Here is a 26,310-nt window from a genome sequence, read left to right as displayed (position 1 = left end):
TCACTTCCCCAACCTCTTAGCAACGTCCCTATAGGCCAGCTCGATCTCTGCGTCCGCCGCACATGTGTTGGTGAACTCTTCCCGGCTGTAGGCGTTGCCAAGGTAACGCCACAGCCCTTTGAACTCAGACGGGATGTCGTAGTTTCGGTATTTCTTTGCAACCACCTGCAGGAAACAAGTTGTTGTCATACGAGCTTCAAGACAGAGTTAAAGATCAAATATTCGACCATTTCTTTACCTTGACCACGTGGAGTTTGGGCAGCAGGTTGCAGTCAGCCAGCGTCAGCTCGTTTCCGTCCAGGTATTTACGCTTGGACTCTCGACCCGCGTGGTCCTCGTCAGGTAGTGGACTCATGAGGAACTCGTCCAGCTTGGCCAGAGACTTGTCCAGACTCTTCTCTAAAGCTGGGACACGTCAAACACACAGCAGGTCACAAAAAGAGTACAAGACAAACCAACAATGGGAAGATGTTTTAATGGTTTCGCCTCTTTTGCTGCTGTTCTGTGTCTCTTTGTAGTTGGTACTCATCTCTCTGTGGTTTTGTGTCTCTTTGTGGTCACTTTATGTCTCTTGTAGTTGTTTAATGTGGCTTTGGTTTGATCCTTTTTGTAGTTGTTTTGCATCTATTTGTAGTTGCTTTTTGTCTCTTTGTGGTCATGTTTTGTCTCCTTGTAGCTGTTCTGTGTCTCTTTGTAGTTTTCTTGCCCCTTTTCATAGTTGTTGTGGGTCTCTTTGTGGTTGCTTTGGTCATTTTGTGTCTCTTGTTGTTTTGTGTGACTAACTATGTAATTGTTGTCTGTGGTTTAATGTTCTTTGTAGTTGTTTTGCATCTATTTGTAGTTGTTTTATCTCTTTGTGGTCATGATGTGTCTGTTTGTAGTTGTTTTGTGTCTCTTTGTAGCTGTTTTGTGTTCCTTTGTAGTTTTTTTGCCCCTTTTCATAGTTGTTGTGAGTCTCTTTGTGGTTTATTTATGTCTCTTTGTAGTTGTTTTGTGTCTCTTTGTGGTCACACTGTGTCTGTTTGTAGCTGTTTTGTGTTTCTTTGTGGTTGTTTTGCCCCTTTTCATAGTTGTTGTGAGTCTCTTTGTGGTCTCTTTGTAGTTGTTTTGTCTGTTTGTGGTCATGTGTGTATCTATTTTGTGTCTCTTTGCAGCTGTTGTGGTCATTTTGAGTCTCTTCCTGGTTGCTATAAATCTTTTTGAATGATACTTTGGGCCCACAGAGTCCTGAAACTTAACAAACCGGTGCTTCTGTTTGGATTATAATATCTGAGCTTACCTCGATGTTTATCTGGTCTTGTGTTTTTCACGTAAGCGGAGAACTTGGCAAATATGTCGTTTCCTGCTGTGTTTGCTTCCCGATTCTTTGCTGCCAGTTTGGGATACCTGAGAAACAAGAACAATGTGCTGCTGAGTTTGCACTATTTCCTCTTCCTGTGTGTGTGTTTAAGTGTGTGAGGCTTACTTTGGTGGAGCCAGCATCTCCTCCAGGTACTCCTCCACCTTGTTGACGTCGGTGAGGACCTCCCCCTGGAAGGTGAGGAAGGGCGGGTGTGTCCCCGGGGCCAGGTCATGGAGGTCAGCCGGTTTCCTAATCAGAGCAGAATCAGTTTACAGCTTCGACTATAAAACTGTAATGAAACGCTGCTCTACTGTCACTTTCCAGGAAACAATTGATCCCCCCCAGAAAAACAATCACTCTTCTAAGTGAAGCGTTGTTAGATACGACCCTTTGAGATTTTGTTCATTACCTTCCTGTATGTCTCAGAGCAGCACATGGAGGCTGAGCGTGATTAAATTCACATCTTAAAGCTGCTCTGTTAGCTGCTTAATCTAACAGTGACATGTAGGATCCATGCAATATCTTAAGGGGGACATATTGTGCTTATTTTTTTTAGCTTTATACATGTATTTTAGGTTTTTAAGCGAAAAACACAATTTTTCTCGACGTGCATATTCCTGTATTCACTCTCTGTCTGAAACGCTCCGTTTTAGCGCCTGTATCTTTAAGAGCCCCTCCTAAAAAAAGCTCAGTCTGCTCTGATTGGTCAACATTTTTAACTTATAGATATCACCATGAAACTTCCAGAGTTTGTTATTTACATCCCAATATTTTATTTGCATTACAAGTTTTCTGACATTTTATGTTTAGATATGCAAATGAGCCGTGAACTCATTAAATATGCGCTATTTTGCATATTAAGTGGAACTGAAGTTGAGATTTATGAGAAAAACTCATTTTGAGAAAACGGCCTTTAAAGATTTCATACCTTCTTAATGGAAATGAATATTTGCAGACAAAATATTGAATTTAATTCATATAGAACATGTAAAACACATAATATTGTGCAGGATTATGCTGCAATAGAACGATCACTTTTATTCAATTAAGGAGAAATTTACAAAAATATAGTCAAATATATACGACCAAATGTTTGTTTTGGATGTTTTATTTCCACTAAAGAAGACGTTATGGGAGAAAAGTAGCCCCAAACCTTAAAATTGACCTGTGTAGTTCTTCCTTTACCCCTATCCAATTTAACAAACATACATTATAATATAATATTATCATTATTACCTCTTGAGGTCGACTGTGGTGACATTGAAGACGACACCTTTGAGCCAGAGGATCATAAACAGGCGCTGAGAGAAGGGACAGTTTCCGATGCTCTCGCCATCACTCCCAGCCTGCACACACACACACACACACACACACACACACACACACACACACACACACACACACGTAAACACACATGAAACCAGGGAAAACCACTTATACTGTGACAGACGTAAATACACACATAAACAGTTTCCATAGCGTCATACAGGCACACACACACACTGATTCACACACATCATACAGGAGGAGGAATCAGTGCCTTTTAGTTTGAAGAAGTGGGTTTGTGGTTGTGATCAAATAATAGTATGAATGTGTGTGTGTGTGTATGTGTGTGTGTGTGCACAGCTGCAACAGGACACTGTAACGAGACTCCGAGTCCAACATGAATAATCCACGCTGCTTCCATTAGCCGCTTCACTGCTTGAACGTGTGTGTGTGTGTGTGTGTGTGTGTGTGTGTGTGTGGTTCTCACTGTATATTACTGTATCAGCTGCAGACATCATATTGTCCTGTTAATCCAAATAGACCCACTAATCCTCAGACAAAACGCTGAAAAGTTACTAAAGCTGTCAGCTAAATGTAGTGGAGTAAAAAGTACAATATTTACCTCTAAAATGTAGTGGAGTAGAAGTATAAAGTTATGTAAAAGTACATCAAAATTGTACCGTACTTGAGTAAATGTACTTACTTACATTCCACCACTGCTTCCTTTCCATACAGCCATCATATTATTTATTTACTACAGTACAATGGTTGATTAGCAAATGAGTCAATGTTACATTATTGTTGTTATTTGCACTATACTTGAGCTGAAATTAGCTTCATGTAAAAAAAAACACTCAAATAAATTCTTGCTCTGTTTTGTCAAGTTGACTCTTTTTTTCCATATAAAATATTGTAATTGCGTCAAGTAATTAAACCAAAAGAGTACCTTTCATGTAATTAAATCAAATAAAACTGAAATGTATAGATTATAAGAAAATGATATAACTATAGCTAATAGAATTTACCTCATTTACATTGAAAGTTTATATAATTACTGGGAATAAATTATGTGTATTTATTTATTATTTTTTAAATATTTTATTTAATCTCTTTAACTTTATTTTGCTTGGACGCATACATAAACAGAATGCATTAAACAGTAAGTACATTAATTATATAAAAATAACAAAATTATATTAGCTATAGTTACATATTTTATATTATCTATTTATCCCAGTTTTATTTGATTTAATTAGATAAATTCTACTTTTTTGGTTAATGTTATGAAGTCAATTGGATGGATTTTTTTCAATTTAATTCAAATAAGTAAACCTGGTAATAATTTCTTGTGTATCAGATATGAGAGTATCAATCCTTTAATCTAACTCTGAAAAATGTTTTGAAAAAGGATTTATTTCAATATTTTGCAAGTCTTGCAAGTTCCCTTACAAGCAAGGAAACATGCAAACATACAGAATCTTAAACTAACACAATATGTACTGGAAATATGAATTAAATGACTATCAGGCAGCAGTATGTCTTGTCCAGCAGACAAAGGGACACACTGAAGTTTTTGCATGAATACACACTCTTGCATGCATACACACACGTATTGTATGATAACCTCGGAGCATTTAAAGCTGCTGCTCTCAGTTCTGAAAGGAGCCCAGTAATTATTCATTGGGGGAGAGAAAGAGAGAGATTGTCCCTGCACGTGGGTGTCAGGTTAACAAATGGAAAATCAGCACACAACAACAACAACATAGCATGCACATGCATAACGGAGCCAGCCCTAAAACACACACACATACACACACACATTACAGATTCTATAGTGTGGATATGCAGCTTCACACACAAAAACAACTTTTACAGGCAGAAGATAGGAAAGTTTGTGCAAAAATGTGATGTATAATATGACAATATACTGATCTAGTGCCAGTTTATGTGCACCAACATCAAAACACACACACACAGACACACACCTCCCCACCTTAACAAATAGCTCAATATCAGGGTCCTTGTCCTCCTCGGCTGCAGAATCCGTCATGGTCAAGAAAAAAAACACTCCTTGCTTGTTTGTTTTGTTCCCACGAGTGTGTAGACGTGTTGTTTTGTGTGTGTGTGTATGTATGTGTGTGTGTGTGTGTGTGAGCCGTGTCAGTTTACAGCAGATTCTACTCAAGGTCCATGTGGTGAAGTCCGCTTGGTCCCATAGCAGCTCTGTCAGTGTGTCAGCTGAGGACGAGCATGTGTGTGTGTGTGTGTGTGTGTGTGTGTGTGAGAGAGAGGTTCAGTTTGTACCCGAGGCCTCGGCTCTGGGGCGTGACACCGCCGGGCAAAAATAACCCCTTTGGGTGGGGTGGGGTGGGGAGCAGGGTGTCACTGAAAGCATTACTGTAGAGAGGTGGGGGGGCGGGAAAGGGCAGAGCAAGTCACCCAAGGGTGCCCCGTCCGTCCCTCCCTCCTCTGAGCTCTGATTGACAACACAAGCGGCTGACTTTGAGTCATGGAGAGTCATCTTCTCCTGTCAGACTCATCAGCACCCGTGGGTCCCATGCTGGGTCCACTGACGACTGACACGTACTGTGTGTTCATAGAATTTCATAGAAATAGAACGAGAGTAGAAGGGACATCCCCAACATGACAACACCTAAAGGGTTAACATATTCATTCTACCTATTATTCACTACAATTGAGGTGTTGCTGCATTTTATTGACTTTTTAAATTTGTTTTTATCTATTTATTTTACTTATTTTTTGTATTTCCCTTTCCTTTCCCCTTTTACATTTGCAGTTCAAACGGACGTAATTATAATTTAATTTTTATTCTTTTTTTTTTTTTTTTTTTTGTATTGTGCTGTATTTTTTCAATGTATTTATTCATTTTAATCATTTAAAAAAATATATTTATATTATATTATTTTATTTTTATTTATTTTCCATTCTCCCCCTTTTCCTTCTGTTGTGTAAAAAAACAAAGAGGCTTGTTGTAGGAACAATTGAGGTGCTTGCTGCTGATGTACCTATTATTTAATTATTTCATTTCTCTTTTAAATTATTTATTTGTATTTCCCAATTTATATTTGCAATTCAAATGGACATAAGATTATTTCTTCTGATATGCAGATGATATACATGCCTGTACATTGTACATTAGTTAATGTATTTATTTATGTTGTTATAATGTGTTTGGCAAAGTCTAATAGAAAAAATAAACTTTTTTTTATTCACATGAGATGATTTTAATAAACTGGATTTGTCTTTATTTCCACTAAGTATTTAAAGCCAGGCTCCAATGCTAACGAGATGCTAACACTTTGAACCATTTGAGTCAGTCAGCATTAAAATAGTTTGTGGCCGCCGGGACTTCAGTCACTCCTCCTGCTGCAATAACCTCAGTGTTATATTACTATCATTTATACTGTCAGGAGAGTCAAAGTGCCAGATTTATGATCGCTGGACCTATGTGCAGATTATGTAATAAACTCAGCGAATGTGTATCTGTGTGTGCGCGTGGGTGTGGAGGTACAATGTTCAGATCGATAGATAGATAGATAGATAGATAGATAGATGGATAGATGGATAGATGGATTGATAGATATTATTTAATTTTGGTAATTTTACATCTTTTTTTTGTCATTGTACGTATTTTTTTGGTCATTTTAAGTATTTTTAAAAATAATTTTATGTCTTTTTTTGGTCATTTTACATATTTTTTTGGTCATTTTACATATTTTTTTGGTCATTTTAAGTATTTTTTTTACCTGTGTCAAAGTCATATTCCTAGATAGATAGATAGATAGATAGATAGATAGATAGATAGATAGACACACGTGAGTTCACATGGCCGTGCAACAGGAACTGTCCCCAACTTTCCCACCACTGAGTCAGAACATTCCTGTCAGTTCAACTTATATTTAGCAGCAGAGCAACACACACATGCTCACACTCTCACACACACACACACATGCAGAAATGACTAAACATGACAACCTATAAATAGAAAGTATGTGTGTGGGGGAGAGGGTCCAAACAATAGGCACATGCAGTCCAACAAAATCAGACTCTGGATATCATAATTGTCATATACACGTACACACTTGAGGAGATACTGATTGACCTTACACACTCGTTCGTAAGCAACTGATATGAATAGGATTATGACTCGATTTATGAGGCCTACAATTTAGCTCAAAGAAAGAATGTTAGGGCTTTGTCTTTGTGTGTATGCACATAGTTTAAAATGTCAAAGAGATCTGCAATAAACTTTAAACTTTAAACTTTAAATCCTCCTCACCTTAGTAAAAAGTTGGATTTTAGGGCCGTCCTTATCAGGCTCAGGCTTCTTCTCTGGTTTCTCTTTCTCTGATTCGGATGAAGATGATGATGAAGATGATGAGGATGAGGATCTGCGTGAGGAGTTGCCCCCCTCAGCCTCTGGAGACCTCCTCTCCCAAGTTAAATCTTTGCTGCTCTGCTCCTCTATCTTCTCCTCTTCCTTCTCCGACTCAGACTCAGACTCTGACTCCTTTTCCGACTCCTTCTCAGACTCTTTATCCGACTCCTTCTCAGACTCCTTGTCCGACTCCTTCTCAGACTCCTTGTCCGACTCCTTTTTCAACTCCTCTGCCTCTTCTTTCTTTTCCTCTTCAGCATGTGAGGAAGAGGAGGAAGAGGAGGAGGATGAGGAGGAGGAGGATGAGGAAGCACTGCCTCTCCTCTCGTCTGATGGAAGCCGAGGTGGGGGGAGAGAAGGGGGATCTGGTATGGCCCGTCCGATGTTCTCGTACTCTGCTATCAGGTCGGGCTCGTCGTACGGCGCCTCGTAGGTCATGTCGTACACACCTGAAGACTGGTTCTCATAGGTGACCTCGGCCGTTTCGTACACGGGATCCATTCTGGGCGAAGAGGTCAAACAGAGGTTGTGCTGAGATGGTGCAGCGTGTCAGGGTGAACAGCAGAGTGATTGTGATGCCAACTCACCCTACCTTATCAAAAATCATCCCAGGACTTTGAACAGGGAAGGCAGAAAGGCAATGTCAAGGAAAGACAAGGAAGGGGATCCTTAAAGGAGAAGAAACTTCATAGACATGGCGTGTTTTACTGCTATTGTTGCTGCTTAAAAAAGTTAATTATTCAGTGGCTATAAACACACTGTCCATCTTTTTATAGACCACCTTCAACATTTTTAGCCTAGATTTGACTTCCAACTGATTTAGTTTGCATATGCAGAGCATGCTATGGACCTGAAGCCTGTTTTTGCTAACTTGCCTTTAAGATACATCACACATTATACTGCAGGGATGTCTATGCAAGCTTTAAGGTGATTTCAGGATAAAAAAGGAGCATTTGTGAGCTATGCATGTAAAATCAGACCTGTGAGAGAAACAATAAGCCCACAGAGACCTTTTGCCTGCTTGGCAAATTGCAATATAATGCTGCAATGTAATGCTGAGGGGTCATGCACTTCCAATTAAGACTAATTTACAAGAATATCTTCTCATGGAGCTATTTTAAAGCTATTTAACTAAATAATAAAGGCTTATTTTAATGGTTATTCAACTTGTATAACTTTTAAAGATTTGCTAATTTCATACATACGTAGAACAAGCTTTTGTTGTTTTGCATTTACCCAAATTGTGCAACCAAGAGGCAAATTACTTTGTTTGGTTGTCCCGCCCCCTTAAATCTGAACGCTGATTCGCTGCCGTAGCTGTCAGTTAAGTCAAAGCGTGCGTCAACTGTTACGTCGAGCTCGCCACAACAAGAGAAGCACTACTTATCTCCCACGTCAAAATAAAAGCCATATTCTTTTATTACTTGCGAATACAATAATTTGTGACTGTCATTGAGGTTGTGTTTGCCATAAATTACCAGTTAAAATATTATTTATATGAAAAACAACAATACAGATGACATAAATGTAATTATTTTATATTTCGGCACATGACGTTTCTAGGTAGGATTTATTTTGGAAGGCGTTGCCGGAAGTTTCTGTAAAAAATCTTAGCTAGCTCGACAACATATCGGCTTGTGTTGTGTGTGTAACGTTATACTGAGGAAGTCGAGCGGCGATGTTATTGCTAAAATAAACTAAAGTGAAACGTCTAATAGCGCTGCTGTGTGGAGGACACCTGCCTGTCAGCCTTAAAACAGGTAATGTCATTAAAAACCGCTGTTAGCTTTACGCCAGCGCTGTAGCAATAGCGAGCTAACAGATGCTAAAAGCTAAGGAGCGCTTCTGTTGACAGGGAATATAAAAATAATTTGTTTTCGTTTTGTACGTAACCATTTTTTTCGTTTGACTACTGCGCTGTCTTCAGCTGTTAATGATGTAATGTATTAGTGGTATTTATTTGGTATACTTCGTCAAAAAGGGGGGACTTCCTGGTTGTGGTTATTTATTTCACCTGTCCTCTGGAAACTAAATAATGTTTGACAGATAGTTTTTCAGCTGAAGAGACACAGTAGTAGTAATCATTCAGCTATTACACTCAAAACATAAGTATAAACAGCATATATAACAGCATTGGTGGAAAATGTCTACATATCAGCTCTTAAATTAAACTCCTATGAGATATTTTTGTTGTTATCATTGTATTTGTCCAAACAAATGTACCTTTATTTGTACCAGGCATTAAAATGAACAAGAAATTGAAGAAAACAAAGGTGGTCTAATATTTTCCAAGACTGTATATTGATCATTTTTTTGTGTTAAATCTCGACCTGACAGGTGACTTCAGCTGTCAGCTTAATGTAGTGGAGTAAAAAGTACAGTATTTGCCTCTAAAATAGAGTGAAGTAGAAGTAAAAAGTGGATAACTAAAGTGGAAATACTCAAAAGTACCTCAAAATTGTACTTAAGTACAGTGCTCGAGTAAATATACTTACTTAAATTCTACCACTGCAATATAAAACAATCTTTTACTTGTAATACTGCTGATACTTTTGTACCTTTACTTGCAGTAAGTTTTGAATGCAGGACTTTTACTTTTAGTGAGAGTAATTTCACAGTGTGGTATTAGTACTTTTCTTCAGTAAGGGATCTGAATACTTTTTCCACCACTGCAATCTAACATGCAATAAATATAAACATTCTAGATAGCATAAAATGGTTAATTAATGACTGAAAATGCACAGGTTTATATATGCCTGTCCTTCAGTCTTCAATTGAAGCTACCCTAAAAATAACGTAATAAAAATAAAGTAGAATAAGTAGTAGTAAAATAAGTAATTCATTGATATTTGTAACCTTTAAAAATATATTTTCGTGAGAAAGAAATGTCCCAGATTTTGCTCTTGAGTCGTGCAGAAAAAAACATGTTGACTGGGCAGTGTGGCTACAAACTATATTATAATATATTATTCATCAGTTTTCATCACTTAATTTCAGGCTTTTCCAAGTTGGAAGTGACAGACTTAAGTCGTTTAATCTAATTTATTTACATTTACTCCAGTGTAATGTGTCTTTGAAATCACAGCTTGACTGCTTTGCTTTCAGAATTACTTAACTCATTTTAGAAAGTAAATAAGAAAATTAGATTTATAGTCGTGAGTGGAAAAGGAAGCGTTGGGGGAATTACATTACAGGCCACATTGTGGGTGAGTGTGGGTAAAAAGCTGTTTGCAGACCAGTCATGTCTTATTTTCACTATTAGCTGTCTAGTTTTCTACCTTTTAGCTGCTCTTTGTAGCTGCCCACAGGATGTGTGTCTGAGTGGAAAGTTTCAGTTTTTACCTTGTTTGTATAGTCACAATAGTGAATGTTTGTCTTGTAATTTGATTAATATGAAACAGGATATTGTATGAGAAGAGTGGTAGAGGAGAGAAACATATACATATATAATAAAACACTGTTAAAAGTTAAATTTAAGCCCTGTACACACAGATTAACCTGACCACACAGGAGAGATTATGACATTCATCACCACAGGCATCTGTTATAACCAGTTCCTCCACTTCTCAGATGTACTCTATTATCAGATGACCTATTTTTTTTGTGCTTTTTGTCCTTGCTGGAAGTAAACAGACCAAACTTTAATCATGACAGAAAGGAAGTTGACGTGACATAGGCTAATCAGGGAACATCTGAACATTTTCATGTTGCCTTCTGGTGCAGCGTTAAGTAACCGCCACAAGTTTCACTTCCTACAAAGTAAAGCTGAAGAGAAAAAAAAAGGATATTTTGGCGGTCACTTTCTCTCTGTGTGATTCTGTGTGTGAGAATTGTTTGTCCAGTTCCTTTTTCAGTAGTTTTACCCCAAAAGCTTGACCAATTGTTTGGTATAATGCTAAGTCTTGTGACAGTTTAGAAATGTGAAATTGCAATTTCAACTGCTTGGGTTAGCCGTGTCATGGAAAAGCATGTGAAAGTGCCTTAAACCTGCAATTATTCTATGAGAAGGTGACCCTACTTCTCTCCTAATTTATTACCTCACAAAACATTTTCCTGATTATTTTATGGTCTCAATCGCTAGTTTTAAGTCTTCTTCAATGCAGCATGATGTTGCGAAATTCTAGAGTATAATAAATGGCAAAGCAGGGGATTTGTGATTACCCACAACATGTCTCATCACGATAACAACTTTCTCTAACACCTTTTCAGGATGTCTCTGAAAATACTGCTGGGTATCCTGTGTGGCATCAGAGCTTGGTCGGAAGCTTTGGCCGCGGAGACGAACCACACGGCTCAGCAGGATCCTCCGCCGCTGCTGCTGGTGTCTTTTGACGGTTTCCGAGCGGACTACCTGAAGAGGTTCCCCATGCCGAACCTGAAGCTCCTGTACAGCCAAGGGGTCCTGGTGGAGCAGCTGACGAACGTCTTCGTCACCAAGACGTTTCCCAACCACTACAGCCTGGTAATACTGCTGCTTTGGCCCTTTTTGGCCCTTTTACACTGTTAAACGGCACTGTTTATGTACCCCCTCATGTCAATATTGTACAGTATTTCTTCTTGTATATTATTTCCTTGTATTTATATATATATATATATATATATATTAGTGTCTCTTGCACTCTCTTTTTTGCACATTAATACTAGTTTTTAACTTAATTCTATTCTATTTTATTGTTTGGTGTTGTGCTGCTGCAGGAAGTGCAATTTCCTGAGGGAACCTTCCAGAGGGATTAATAAAGTTCATATCTATCTATCTATCAATCTATCTATCTAGGAATACAGATGGGACAAATAGACTTTGACACAGGAGAGAAAAATACTTAAAATGACCCCCAAAAAAGGCGTAAAATGACCTAAAAAGACTTAAAACGACTAAAAAAAGACATACAATGACCCAAAAGACATTCAATGACTAAAAAAAGTTGTAAAATGACAAAAAAAAGATTTACAATGACTAAAAAAAGATAAGATGTAAAATTATGAAAAATTAAATGTCTTTCTGTCTGTCTGTCTGTCTGAAAAATGATCTGTCAGATTAGAGTGATGCATGACTGAAAACACAAGTCATGTAAACATCAAATGCCGTTGTGCGAACTAGTCCAACTACATTTGAATCAAGTCTATTGAGTCAATAAAAGATGTTGCTTTTCCTCCCCAGGTGACAGGGCTGTACGCCGAGTCTCACGGCATCCTGGCCAGCAACATGTACGACCCCGTCAGCCACAAGTCCTTCCACGTCAATGACAGCGACCCGATGTGGTGGAGCGAGGCGCAGCCCCTCTGGATCACGGCGCTGGACTCAGGCTACAAGACGGCGGCCATGATGTGGCCCGGCTCCGACGTGCCCAATGGAAACCGCACACCGACACACTTCTCTCTCTACGACAGCCATGTGACCTTCCAGCAGCGGCTGGGGAACGTGACACAGTGGATGTTGGGAGACGAAAAGGTGGAAAAGTTACTTCAGTAAAGTCTCTGTCACAGATATTTATCACTGTATTTCAACTACTTTTTGTTTGCCCATTAATCACTCTACTAAGTCCGGAAGGTTTAGTTTCAAATATGTGACATTCTGTGCCATCATTCCCCTCAGGAGCAAGGGGTGAAGTTCGCAGCTCTCTACTGGGAGGAGCCGGACCGGTCGGGTCACATATTCGGCCCGGACAACGACACGGCCATGGCCAAAGTGCTGAAGGAGGTACTGTTATCTAATTATGCTTAAAATCTCAGAGAGGCACTGTTGGTCCTGAAATCTTCTGCTCTGGAGAAAAATATTCAGAAAGAGTATCTTTTCATCTCTAGTCATCAGTTGAGTTTCTGTCCATGTTTTTTGTAGACTTTTATTATTAAAATATGGTAATAATTCCTCCGATCCTGATTGGCCGACGTGTTTTCTGTGATGATGAAAGGCTCGGCACATTTTCGGGTTAATCAGGTTTGTACAGATCTCCTTTCAGTCCAGATTGTCTTGATGGAAGCAGCTGTCGATGTCTGTGTCTCTCCAGGTCGACGACAACATCGGCCTGCTGGTGTCGGAGCTGAAGCGGACCGGTCTGTGGGGTCGCGTCAACCTCCTGATCACCAGCGACCACGGCATGGCCGAGTGCTCGGCCGAGCGCCTCATCCGGCTGGACGACTGCCTCCACCCCGACAACTACACGCTGGTGGACCCCACGCCTGTCGCAGCACTCATCCCCAATAAAGGTGAGCAGGTCAGCTGAACATGTGAAGAAACAGCCTGAACACAGTGAGTCCACATGTCAGGCTTTCCCATTAATCACAGAGACTCTGGCGGCCCGCCAGACTCTCATGTGCTGCACTAATGTCACATTTCAAGCTACTGAAAGTATTTTTACACGAGTCATATATAAAGTTATGTCTGTAACCCGTCAGTCAGTCAAACCCTGACCCTCCTCTCTGTCCTCCTCCGAGACATGCGCGTGCATTTACACACTTAAATGCGCTCTGAATTTACCGAGCTGCCCACCCCACTTCTCTGCTTTAAAAACAATTTCAGCATGATAGAGAAACGTGCCTACCTATCAGTCCCGCCCCCACATGGTCTCTCCATGCACGAACTAAAAACTAGTAACCTGTCCGGGCTGGTCAGAGATCCAAACATTACACAACATTACATTACATTACATGTCATTTAGCTGACGCTTTTGTCCAAAGCGACTTACAATAAATGCATTCAACCTGATGGTACTAGACTTAGACCATAGGAACCAAGGAAGTACATAACTTTAAGAGCCAACTGTCAAGTGAAAACCAACTAAATAGAATAAAATAACTACAGCAACACCAGAGCAAGCAGAAAAGCAAATTTAAAGCATAAACTATACCAGAAACCAGAAGCCAAGTAGATCCTCAATAATTAAAAATGCACTGCTGAATATGCCGTTCGGTAGCCGCGAGCCAATATTAACTAACAATTAAAGTTGTTTTAATCAAACTAAACTGTGACTAACTGTTTTGAATTACTTCTTGTCGCTAAATGTTTTAAAATAATAGTATGCAATCATTAAGATCAGTGTATATGATAGAATAGTGGCATATGAATGTGTGAGATGCACCAAATTTGGGCTTTTATTGAAAAAAAATTCTACAGGACCCTCCTAGCCAGCTATTTTTCAACACTGTCTGGCTGCTGCATGTCCTCGTGGAAAGCATGTTGACAGCAATTAAAAATGATACAGTAGGATAACTATAGGATTCTATTATACGGTATCTCCTGACTGTGAAAAATGTTCTGTGAGCTGTTTGCTCTCATTTGGCCATCAAAGTGCACAAGATTGATGCATTTTACTTATAAATGTACAACATTTTGGTTAACACTGCATGTGTTTTGCAGACCAAGAAGCTGTCTTCGTGTTGCTGAAAAAGTGCCACCCCCATATGACTGCATATCTGAAATCAGACATCCCCGACAGGCTGCACTACCGGAACAACGAGCGCGTCCAGCCGATCATCCTCATCGCTGACGAGGGTTGGACCATCGTGCAGCGAGGCAACACGCTACCAAGACGTACGTCTCCTAATGGTTTTATATAGACGTTATAAAGTCATCCACTCCACCCACCAGCTCTCTCTCTCTCTCTCTCTCTCTCTCTCTCTCTCCCTCTCTCAGTGGGCGATCACGGCTACGATAACTCCATTCCCAGCATGCACCCCTTCATGGCCGCGGTGGGGCCCGGCTTCCGCCAGGGTTACCGCCGCAGCAGTCTAGAGAGCGTGGACATCTACCCGCTGATGTGCCGCCTGCTGTCGGTTCCCCCGCAGCCCAACAACGGCACCCTGACGCAGGCCCGCTGCCTGCTGGCTGCTGAGACCTGCTGGGACGTCCCGCTGATGGTCGGCCTGGTGGTGGGCGTCCTGCTGGCGCTCTCTACCATCACTGGTGAGTCTGTCAATCAAAACAGTGACACAAGACAGAGGTTAGAGAAGGAGCATGGGGTTGTAGGAGTTGTTGTCTTCATCACTATTGCTGTTTTTGCAGTCAGGTTAGGAATCCTTCAGTGTTCAGGAGGTTTTAACCAGGAGCCGGTAGAAAAAAAGGACGTCCCAGAGAGCTCCTATAACTCAAGATCCAGACGTTTATGAGGTTTTTACCATGAGAGGAATTATCTGCATTATCTCCTCCTCTATAAAACAAATGGACCTGGTGATAGACTTGGTTAAAGACCCTGAATCAAGCGGTGTCAAGTTTAAAATGAGTGTTTTTCCAATGCAGTTTGGTGGACATAAAAGCTGAGCTGCAGCTCATAAAATTCTTTGATAAAATCAGATTCAGACATCCTATCATCAAATCCTTCATTTGGTTGAATTATATAGTTAAAAACAACCATTTTTTAGATAGTGCATCCAAAGAATATGGTTATTCCACAAGAAAAATGTACTTTTTAAAATAGAAAATATGCAATTTCACATTATTTTTAATCATATCTGTGTACAAAAATGTGGAAATGCTAAATCAGATAATAAATAAATACAAAGTTACATATTGGACCTTTTTAATGTGTTATGTCATGAAAGAGAGGACTTTTAGAGCAGGAGAAGTATTAAACCACATAACTGATTTCAGACAGCTGATTTCTATTTATATATACAGTCATGGAAAAAATTACAAGACCACCCTTTTTCTTTAATTTCTTGTTCATTTTAATGTTTTCTTGATAATAACCAAAATCATGATCAAGAAAACCATGGAAAATGTCTAGATATCAGCTCTTAAATTAAACTCTTATCAGCTATTTTTGTTGTTATCATTATATTTGTCCAAACAAATGAACTTTTAGTTGTACCAGACATTAAAATGAACAAGAAATTGAAGAAAACAAGGGCGGTCTAATAATTTTTTCCATGACTGTAGTTAAAAACAACCAGGATTTTAAAAAGTGCATAAAAAAAGTGGCTTAAAACTGGATAAAAAGTCAATTTAGGGTATTTTCAAAAAAATGTGGAAGAATTGGGGAAATTGGGAGTTATTAACCAGTAAAAATGTACTTTTAAAAATAAAAAATATGCAATTTCACATTATTTTTTACCATATCCGTGTACAAAAAATGCGGAAAAGCTAGTGCAGATAATAAATAAACACAAATATATACATATTGAACATTATTTAATGTGTTTTGTGTGTTTTAGAGCAGGATAAGTATTAAACCACAGCAGAGATTTCAGACAGCTGATTTCTGTGTTTAGAGGTTGCTTAGCCAGATTTGTTAAAAAAATTTCAGGATTTGACGACTCGTCTTTTCTCAGTTCTGTTCAGGTTCCTGAGACACCGCGGCCCGTCCGGCCCGCGTCCCTTCCAGAGGCTGGAGGTGGATGATGACGATGACGACGACCCCCTGCTGGAGTAAAACCAGGTGGAGCCGCCCCCCCCCCCCTCACCTGTGTCACCTGTGTCACCTGTTCGTGCTCCCAGAGGTACTTTACATGTTGCACTTTACTCACTGAGGCCGCTGTCCGAGCTTTCACACAAGACCTGTCCTTTTATAAGTCATACACTGGTGTAAAAGACTTCTGTAGGAATATTTTTGTTGCCCTTGACTCTCCGTAATGTTACTGTTTTTAAACTATGACCAGAAAAAAAAGTGCTGATTTTGAGGAAACTTGACAATTTTTTTATTTTATTTTGAGGATGCACATTGAGATTAATAGTTAAATTCTGGGATATAAAGAGATTTATGTTATATTTTTCTGTGAGAATTGTACTCATAGAAACTTTATTTTGTGCACTGTTTGTTTTATTTTTTATTTGTAGTGCTACATTTTGTCAGCAGAGGGAGCCAGTTACGCATTTAACAGATCCTGTGTGTCTTGAAGAAGGAAAGCTTTTAGTTTTGAGTTTTCCTCTGGATTCTTTTCATGATGTTTCTGTGTGCACTGTTACCATTTCAGTTTGAGACAGAAATAGGCTAAATAACGCTTAAATTCTCATTTTATCCACATTTGCATGCTTCAAAACTGAAATTTGACACCTGAATTGATACATTTTTATGACTGAATTAGCGCAAGATGTAACGACTGCAGAGAGTGATATCTATGCAAATTATTCAGTAAGTGTCGGTGTGTTGGGTATCCATTCTGTGCTTTACAGTCTGTATATCACTGATGCCAAAGACTATTATTAAGATGCACAAAAGATGCTACAAGGAGATATCAAAGATACATTTTTACAGAGGGATTTGTACGATGAAATGAGAGCTATATATTGGTTATTATTAGCTGTAACTTACTGGATCAGCTCGATGTGGGGAAAAAAAAAGAGATATAATTCAAGTTATGAGATGAAAAAACATATTTATCTGATGTTTGCATGTTTTCTTATGTCATCAAATCCCATGAAAAGACCAAAAAACAAGCATTGTGTGTGTTTATTCTGACTCATTCCACCTTTACAACATCCTTCTGCCTCAAATATTCACTCCAGCAGATAATAGTCCCCAACAGATGCACTTTGTCTTCTTTTTTTAAATAAAAACAACAGCGTCCAGCTATTTCAGGATATTTTTCGCGCTTTTACGCCTTTTTACTGGCGACAGCTGTTTGCCTTTGCGTCCGTCCGCCTGCGATATCACGAGGGAATTTCTCCAAACATGAAGTCAGACGGAGGATGAACTGATTCATGTTGGTGGTTAAAAGGTCGAGGTCACTGTTACCTCCGTAAAATACATTTTTCTCTTTTTATGACAGAATTTCACACAAATATCTGTGAGGTCGAAATTATGAAGTGATGATGATTTATATATCCAAAAGGTGAAAGGTCACCTCCACTGTGACATCATAATGTTGCTGCAAAAACACTTTTCTGTCCATTATTTAAACGCCAGAAGGAGAGATGTCTTATATTGAGCCTTTATTAATATATACAGTCATAGAAAAAATATTAGACCATTGCTTTCTTCAATCTCTTGTTCATTTTAATGCCTGGTACAACTACAGGTCCATTTGTTTGGACAAATATTATGATAACAACAAAAATAGCTGATAATAGTTTAATTTAAGAGCTGATATCGAGACATTTAACATGGTTTTCTTGATATGGATTTTGGTTATTATCAAGAAAACCATGGAAAATGACTGGATATCAGCTTTTTTCCATGACTGTCTATATAAATATTATATTTGTCCACTCCTTATAGCTTTTATTAAACTGGCTGGTCATGTTTTTAGCCAAGAATGAATTCTCTAATCATGACAGAAATTCGCAGAAATGTCTGTTAGAATGAGATGATGATAATTTATATCCAAAAGGTCAAAAAACACTTTTCTGTCCATTATTTAACACTGAAACTCAGACATTTGGTCTGATACCGAACTGGTGACCTTTATCTTCGGTGCTCACCTTGAAGCTGTATTGATCTTCTCTGCTACCATGTTGAATGCATGTGAAGCATCTAGATTTTGCCCATTTATTAAACTCCTTTAAAGTATTCATAACATATTTTATTTGAGTGTAGATCAGGGGAAGGCAACCTGCAGCTGCAGAGACACATCTGGTCTTTTGGCTCCTCCTGTGGCTTAAAACTTGATAAAAGTTTAATGTTTTCTGAAAAATTGTGGAAGACTTTAGGGAATTTGGTGTTATTCCCCATGAAAAATGTACTTTTAAAAATGAAAAATATGCGATTGCACTTTTTTTTCTCCAATATCTGTGCACAAAAAAATGTGGAAAAGCTAGAGCAGATGATAAATAAACACAAAGTAACATATTGTACCTTTTTGTTTATTTGGTATGTCATAAAAAGACAGCAGGAGCCATAAAATGGCCTGGAAAAAAATACATTTTGTTAGATTTTAATTCTGATTCATCATTGTTGTCAGACTAGTTGGAAAAATATGTCCCCTGTAGACAGAAAAAAGGAAAATTTCAGTCAACTAAGGCAACTTAAATCATAGCCTTTGCACATCTGGTCCTCAAAGTTTTGACAAATCCAGCTATTTCAAAGGGAAATTGACTGATTTTGTCATTTCTTTCACTGCCAGTGATTCTACTTTAGCCGTATGCTTCATCTGCAGCAAGAAATTGGCAAATTGCTTTCTTTAAAAAGATCAAAATTGCAGCTCCAGGTGGAATTTTCTTCTTTTTTTCTGGACAAAAGTGACAGAAGAGGTTGCTGATTTCTGGTCCAGATGGACCTACATGTAACTGAGACCTGACTGGTTGTCAGCTGCGTACAAGGCGCTACTTCTTCTTTCAAAATAAAACCTGTTTTTAAGATTTATATCTGCAGGACAGGAAAGGGAGGGTCTTTTCTTGGGATTTCTTCACAATAACATATCTCCAGCTTCATCTTTTCATGCAGCGCTGCTCGCATGCTTCCAGCCATGTATGTAGTGATGTGTATATATTCAGAGTTCATGCATCTATTGATGTGTGTAAGTATGCCTTTTAAAACAAGTGAACTCCACGTCTTCACATATATATTTATGTTTGTGATGTTTAAATGCTTCATGAAAGCTGCTCTGTTTCTGTTGGATCCGTAGTTACTGTTTTCTAGTTTTGAGAGGTGTAAAAAATACAAAATATAAAAAAAAATGGCGCTATGCAAATCCTGCCAGGCCTGTCCAGAGATTCCTGTGGTTCAATGAGATTTTCAAAATAAAATAAAGCTGACTCAAAATGACTTCTTGTGTTGTGTTTGACAAAAAAAGAAAACAACAGGAAAAATGTGAAGGAGAAGCGACACACATTTGGAAAAATTACTTTATATTCCTTTATATTTTTTTTTCTCCATCGCAGTCACAACATTACAATGTAATAAAATGGTAAATATATAAAATCAAACTCAATACTGACGCATATACATTTCTGTATCGTGTTCAAAACCAAATGAACTGTACATGTTTTCATTTATATCTGTTTTACATCATTTAAAATCTGTCATAATTTCTATGTAGTCATCTGTATTTATTGTAAATCTTTGTCTCTTCACAGATAAATAGACTTTATTTTTCAGGAGGTATTGTAACAAAAATAACACATTTCCTAACGCTGGCTTGTAGAGCCATTGAAAATATCATTCAACTCTTCCCCAGAATGCTTGAACACTATCGCAGACACAGAATAACACAGACAAACAAGAGATACACAGCGTGTCTGTCTTGTTTCTCTCCCGTTTCTTTTTGTTTGTGGTTGGTCAGAAACATTCGCTGTGGATTCAGAAGATTCCTGAATGGTGTTTTTATGGGCTGACGCAGGAGTGGTTTGAACACGGTCGATGACAGCAGCCATCATTTCTAAAGAGAAGTCGGGAGGTTTTAGCCAGACAGCCACAGAGTTCATTAGAATAAACTTCTACTCTTGTTTCTCAACATGTGCTTATTTATTGAGCAGTTTGTTAAAAATGCTCCGAAATTGCTCTTTTACTTATTTTTTGCTAAAGGATTGGCCCCAAAAATCAAAATAAATCATATTTTTTAGCTTTTTATGTGCCGAGGTTTTGGGATATTCACTTTTACCACAATATAGCTTATGTTTTTGGTTTGTTTTGTGCTTAGAATTATACATTTTCACAATTTTTTTTCCCTTTCTGTTAACACTGTGAGGTAGGGGAATTGTGCTGCATTCACTTGTTGTCAGAATAATTGGAAAAATGTGTTCCCAATTCATGTAAATGCCACCTCAAGTCAGAATGTTAACATATTGTGCAGAATTAACAAAAATCCAATTTCAAAGACAAATTTTTAGAATATATACTATGATCTGTTTCCCTGCTGAGAGTTGATAACACTCAATAATATAGTCCAAAAGATATATCGTTTAACAGATATTATTGGCTAATATCGGCCCATTAAAGGACTATTAGTATAAGCATAGATGCTGTCTCATATGTGCTGTTATGAAAACATTTTTACACAATATATAATGCAGAAAATGTTGTTGGCGTGACTTAGAAATGGTGTTAGTAATTCATTTTTAATCTTTTTTTAAATTAGTCAGCAACTGATTGAGAATGAATAGTAATTATGTTTATTTAGCAATTAAATTTACTCCTGTTAATCCTTTATTTTCTCAGCTATATAATAATTTATATAATTATAATACAGTATATATTATATTATACATGTTAAATATAATAATATAATATATATTATATAATTTGCAGAGTGTTGCAAAATGTATATGTAATAATATAAGAATATATATCGTTATTATATGTAATACATATTCATTATAATATATATATATATATATATATATATATATATATAATATGTTATTAGATTTTTCACCACTCTGCAAATTATATTATATCATATTATTATATATAATAAGGCTGCTTTCTCCAGCTTTCTTAAATAAAATAATTAAAAATAAGAAAATAATATGAAATAAATAACTAAGTAAACATAACTGTTCAGTTTGTCAATTGTATATTTAAAATAAATAAATAACACTATTTGTAAACTACGCCAAGCAACATATTCTGCATTATATCAGACAGCACTGAAACTGATAAAGCTTTTTCATAATGCTCTTATTATTATTATTCTCTCCTTCCAGAGAAACTGAACCAAAGCTGGCTGTGGCTGTCTGTCGTATCACCTCCTTAAACTTCATCCTGCCTACAGATCTAATATCAGTGTGCTTATACTCAAGACGACACGATGGCACAGACTCCTACGAAAACACAGTTTCCAGTCAAGCCGTATTTTTCTCTTCTCGCCTTACATTCTGGATATTTATAAAGAACATTTACTATCGGTACATTTTGTAAAGAGCCATCTAAACCAACTCATCGAACATAGATCCAACCGAGGAGGATTACCAGAAAAAGGTATTTACAATCAAAATGCCCACCACGAGAAAGAAAAAGGTACTTTAGCACATCGAATTCTCTAGAGCTACTTATTTTTTTTTCTCAAGCTGAAGAACACAGTAAAAAAAAGCATGACCCCGACAAAATAAAAGCCCATGGTACATCTTATCGATACATCCACGTCCCTGTGCTTATAGTGTCCACACCTGAGTCTCAACCGCTGAAATCCACCTGTTTTTCTTACGATTGGTTTTGAGTATTTGTGCCAAAACAACCAACAGGATTTCTTTGTGGTTTCGGACTCAGATCTGGTAGAAAAAACTGGTCTGAGATCAGAACCAGCTTAACCTCCATCTCTACAAAACAATGATGAGTGATAATTTCACAGCTCTGGACCAAGCAAGTAAAACTTTGGCTAAAAAAAGCATATGAAGCATCATTGACACACATGCACGCACACACACACACACACTCACACACACGCTCACACACACATGCTCACACAAACACAGCCTAAACACAGGCCTCATATGCTTTGCAGACCCTGATAGTGGAACGTTTATCCAAAGAACAGAAAAAATAATAACTTTCTGGTTTCACAATCGGATGCACATTCCTCTGTCGGGAGGTTGCATCCATCCTGGTTATTCCCTTAAAGGTACATTACACTGTTTCTCCCCCCAACAGATAAACTTGTTGAGAAAAAATGTGAATAAAAGTCCATAAAAATGAATGCAAACTTCCCAAAATTCTCACAAATAAATGCAAAAAGTAAACAAATGGTATATTACATGTTGTTGCACATTAACACTGACTCCTTTATTTCCCTCTTATTTGCAAACTAAGAAAAAAAAGGCAAAATATTAAAGAAAAAGCAATCAGGGATGCACCGATAACGACAACATTGGTCGTTATTTGCGTGGCAAATGATGTTTTTTTTTGCATGTGTTGCATCAATTTTGCATCAAATCTAAATGTTGTGTTCTTTAAACTAAAGATTTCTCAACACAACAACAAAAATCTGCATCTTCCGTCGGCCGAATTGTTATTTTTAAAAGAATTTTCCAATCGGAGCATCCCTTAACAAGCAATACATGAGAACAGTGATGTGGTATTTTTTTTGTAAAGGTTAATCCAAGCCCAGAACCGTTCTGTTGTTTTTTTTTATAACCTTGCATAGCTGTGAATGTGGAGCCATACAACAATAACACTGATTTTTTCCTACAGAGTGGGCCTGGCTAAGGCTCTGGGGTTTTTGGGTGAGAGAAGTTTCATTTGCAGCGTGCAGACTCAGCTGTAGAATATATTTTTTTGAAGGGAATTAAAACAAAAATGGTTAGAAGAAGTTATGATACCTGCAGTTTGATTTATTATGAGGCTGCAGCCGAGTCTGAACGCCACACATGAAGACTTTTACTGTATTTTTTGGTTGTGTTAGACCTGATTTTGTGTTTAAACCTGATTGGCTGTGGGTGCAAAGGGGGCCATGGTTTTGGGTAAAAAGGTCAGAGGTGGGGGGGGGGGAAGCTAGTGGGACAGCTGCTCTGGAGCTCAACTTAAATCTCCCGTTAACCACATATTTAATCCTCAAATCTAAAACATTCATGCAAGAAATCCACGAGCACGATCTGAACGGGACAAACGCCCGACTGCGTTCTCTAAATGTCACGTTTTCTCAACACAGCCTCCCGTCCTCCTTCTGATCCCCGTGCTCTGACACACTGAACCCATGCTGAATGTACACTGCATCAGAGTTTACCAAAAAAGTAGCACCACCCTCCCAAAGTTCATCATCAACCGGATAATCTTAAAAAATTTCCCGCCTCCACTTCTAGTCGAGCGGATAAGGCATTGTTGCTTTTTATTTCTCGTGTCGTGTCGCTCTCGGAGACAGAGGGTGTTGCTGTTTTTACTCTCGACACGAGGAAAACCCCAGATTGATTGAACGACACGATTCAATCAATCTGAATGTGAAACACTCTTATTTGGCTAAATTCTTCACACCACTGTAATCACAACAATACAAAAAACCTTCCAGCTTTACTCGATAGCACCATATGAATATTGTTCCCAAATTATAAAGGGGTAAGGGATTATTGGACATTAGTGTGTGTGTGTGAGAGAGTGTGTGTGAGGTAGGGACACATCCCAATGTTAGACTATTTCCACTGTGTGTACTAAGCATATCTCCCTGCTGTGGAGGAAAACCCTGTGTATGTGTGTGTGTGTGATGTGAGTGTGTTGTGATGCACGAAGCACGTCTCCTTGCGTCGGAGACTTGCATAGCTTCTGCAGGACAGGAAGAGCAGTTGTCCGTTTGGACGGAGCCTTTGGCACAGCCTTGGCCGACAACTGAAGGCAGTACTCAAGTTGCACCATAGAATCTAAAGAGACAATCTGCCCTTATTGCACCATAAGTACGTGTGTGTTTCATATTTGCACCATATGAAGTGGGATTAGCAGCCAATTGACTCTGTAGCTCGAGTGTGTTGCACCATATGAACACCGATGCCGCTGCTTCTTTTTGCGCGTTCGCACCTACTGAAACTAGTTTGCAGCAAATAAACTGGATTTATCGTCTTCTTTTTTTTTAATCGGCTAGCACCACGGAAAAGTAATGTAAGCTCATTCTTTGTTAGGGATACCTCAACATTTCTGCAGCATTTAGCTGAAAAACAGCAGGAAAAAACACAATTCTGCCCTTAAAAATGACACTTTGATCAAATTTGAGCTTTTTCATCTTTAAATTTCTGAATATTATTATCTCTAAGGCTGTTCCCACCCTTTGTTTGTACCATAATTTATATAAAACCCACGTAATTGAAAGGGGACATGAAAGGCTGCCGAAAGAAGTCACGTGATGTGGTATTAAGAGCAACAAAGTCCGTAGAGTGACGAGGTCTCTCAACAATTCATCTTTTTTAGTAGCTTCTTTTGAAATGTATCTGCATTCATTTTCCATTTTTTTCTTGATAATAACCAAAATCATCATCAAGTAAACCATGTAAAATGTCTAGATATCAGCTCTTAAATGAAACTCTTATCAGCTATTTTTGTTGTTATCATTATATTTGTCCAAACAAATGGACCTTTGGCTGCCCCAGGCATTAAAATGAACAAGAAATTAAAGAAAAAGGGTGGTCTAATATTTTTTCCACGACTGTATTTTACTTTGGATTCATTCAAACTTCATTTTAGGTAAAGGTGACAGCCGTTCGTTGCACTTGCATTCTTGCTAAATCAATTTGTGCTCATTATTTAATCAGAAATGCTTCTTTTTAAGCATGCATTGAATGCCACTGCAATGTTGGTGAGGACAGAGACATTTGGGTCAGTGGCCCAACCCTGATCCAATTTATAATGATAGAAAACAGAGAAAAGCAGCAAATGTCCCATTTTGTCTGCAGCCCCATCCCTTTTCTCCCCAGACCTCCTTATTATTGCCATGTTGCATCCATCCACCAGGACTTTCTCTACTTCCCCCTCCTATCTCCACCTGTTCCTCCTCTCCTCATCAGCTCTGCAGGTTGTCTGGTTTTCCCTCCCACTGCTCACCTGCATCTCATCAACCTCTCTGTTCATGCACTGGCCCACTTTCATTTTAATTCCCTACGAGGCTGTCAAAGTTTTTTTTACAACTGCTTTCTCACCTGGATTTGGATTCTAGACTTCCTCCCTGCCCTTGTGGCTTTCAAATGTTTGCTTTTTTCTCTGTAAATTACTGTATATTATCATCTCTTAGGCTGTTTCCACCCTTTCTTTGTACTATAATTTATATTTAACTCAATTTATTGAGAGGGGACATGAAAGGCTACCTGAAGAAGTCAGGTGATGTATAAAGAGCAACAAAGTCCGTATAGTGAGGAGATCTCTCAACAATTAATTTTTTATTAGCTTCTTTTGAAATGTATCTGCATTCATATACAGATATCTGATTATAGAGATGTTGTCAGGACCCAAAACACCTAAAATAAGTATTGATAAGTTGATAATCAGACTGTAAAGAGAAGATGTAGGAGAAGATCTTGGGCCAGATATCTGTATCCAGAAGCTAAATCCTCTTCAGGCCGATAAATAGACAATGTCTCTGGTTATGCTGCATCAATTTTTAAGCTTTTTTGACAATTTTTGAGCTCTTTTAATTCCCTACAAGGTTGTCAAAGGTTTTTGCCAATTGCTTTCTCACCTGGATTTAGATTCTAGACTTCCTGACTGCCCTTGTGGATTTCTTTAAGCATACATGAGGCTAAAAACCCCCCAGAAACGTTGAAGTATCCCAGATTGTTTTTCTGTCTTCTTAGACAGCAGCTATAATAAGAAGCATGTGTGTGTTTGTGTTCGTCTTCTCTTAAACCGCACCATCTGAAATGGCTCATGGTCGGGTTTCACCTGCTCTGCCGCTGACATGGGACAGTAGAAAAAAGGTGTGGAAAACACTTTCACCGCCTTCCAAACACTCCCGCCGACCCCTCCGCGATTCCAGGAGCAAACGTTCCCGATGACTGATTTCTCGCCTCATTTGTTGTCGCCTG

The 26,310-nt window shown here is 38.3% G+C and overlaps 2 protein-coding genes across 4 annotated transcripts; one reads left to right on the top strand and one right to left on the bottom strand.

Moving 5' to 3' along the window:
• Positions 1 to 7,668, bottom strand: clic5a (chloride intracellular channel 5a). Of its 3 annotated transcripts, XM_059328017.1 has the most exons (8): positions 7,600 to 7,668; positions 7,242 to 7,509; positions 6,909 to 7,178; positions 2,579 to 2,688; positions 1,466 to 1,591; positions 1,280 to 1,386; positions 239 to 405; positions 1 to 165 (listed from the first exon to the last, which is right to left on the bottom strand). In XM_059328017.1, exons 2-8 carry the CDS (start codon positions 7,506 to 7,508, stop codon positions 1 to 3), a joined length of 1,212 nt encoding a protein of 403 aa, XP_059184000.1. In that variant the 5' UTR covers position 7,509; positions 7,600 to 7,668. The 3 variants fall into 3 exon arrangements, with proteins under 3 accessions (XP_059184000.1, XP_059184001.1, XP_059184002.1); XM_059328018.1 differs by lacking the exons at positions 6,909 to 7,178; positions 7,242 to 7,509; positions 7,600 to 7,668 and adding an exon at positions 4,602 to 4,658; XM_059328019.1 differs by lacking the exons at positions 6,909 to 7,178; positions 7,242 to 7,509; positions 7,600 to 7,668 and adding an exon at positions 4,602 to 4,658 and having other exon boundaries at positions 239 to 399.
• Positions 7,669 to 8,577: 909 nt separating this feature from the next.
• Positions 8,578 to 19,627, top strand: enpp4 (ectonucleotide pyrophosphatase/phosphodiesterase 4). The gene is made up of 8 exons (XM_059328258.1): positions 8,578 to 8,767; positions 11,217 to 11,469; positions 12,166 to 12,456; positions 12,601 to 12,705; positions 13,013 to 13,211; positions 14,362 to 14,535; positions 14,638 to 14,907; positions 16,272 to 19,627. Exons 2-8 carry the CDS (start codon positions 11,218 to 11,220, stop codon positions 16,370 to 16,372), a joined length of 1,392 nt encoding a protein of 463 aa, XP_059184241.1. The 5' UTR covers positions 8,578 to 8,767; position 11,217; the 3' UTR covers positions 16,373 to 19,627.
• Positions 19,628 to 26,310: the final 6,683 nt, after the last annotated feature.

This window comes from Centropristis striata, chromosome 24, assembly GCF_030273125.1.
Source record: "Centropristis striata isolate RG_2023a ecotype Rhode Island chromosome 24, C.striata_1.0, whole genome shotgun sequence".
Taxonomy (NCBI): Eukaryota; Metazoa; Chordata; class Actinopteri; order Perciformes; family Serranidae; genus Centropristis; species Centropristis striata.
This window is presented reverse-complemented; position numbering and strand designations above follow the sequence as displayed.

Bases quoted from the DNA above. Each gene is read 5' to 3' on its own strand.
- clic5a (XM_059328017.1), bottom strand. From the start codon at position 7,508: ATGGATCCCGTGTACGAAACGGCCGAGGTCACCTATGAGAACCAGTCT. The intron at 2,689-6,908 runs GTGAGGAGGATT...GTGTGTGTGCAG, and splicing joins AAATCCAACTTTTTACTAAG to GCTGGGAGTGATGGCGAGAG. The intron at 1,592-2,578 runs GTAATAATGATA...TGCTCTGATTAG, and splicing joins ACCACAGTCGACCTCAAGAG to GAAACCGGCTGACCTCCATG.
- enpp4 (XM_059328258.1), top strand. From the start codon at position 11,218: ATGTCTCTGAAAATACTGCTGGGTATCCTGTGTGGCATCAGAGCTTGG. The intron at 11,470-12,165 runs GTAATACTGCTG...TTTCCTCCCCAG, and splicing joins TTCCCAACCACTACAGCCTG to GTGACAGGGCTGTACGCCGA. The intron at 13,212-14,361 runs GTGAGCAGGTCA...TGTGTTTTGCAG, and splicing joins AGCACTCATCCCCAATAAAG to ACCAAGAAGCTGTCTTCGTG.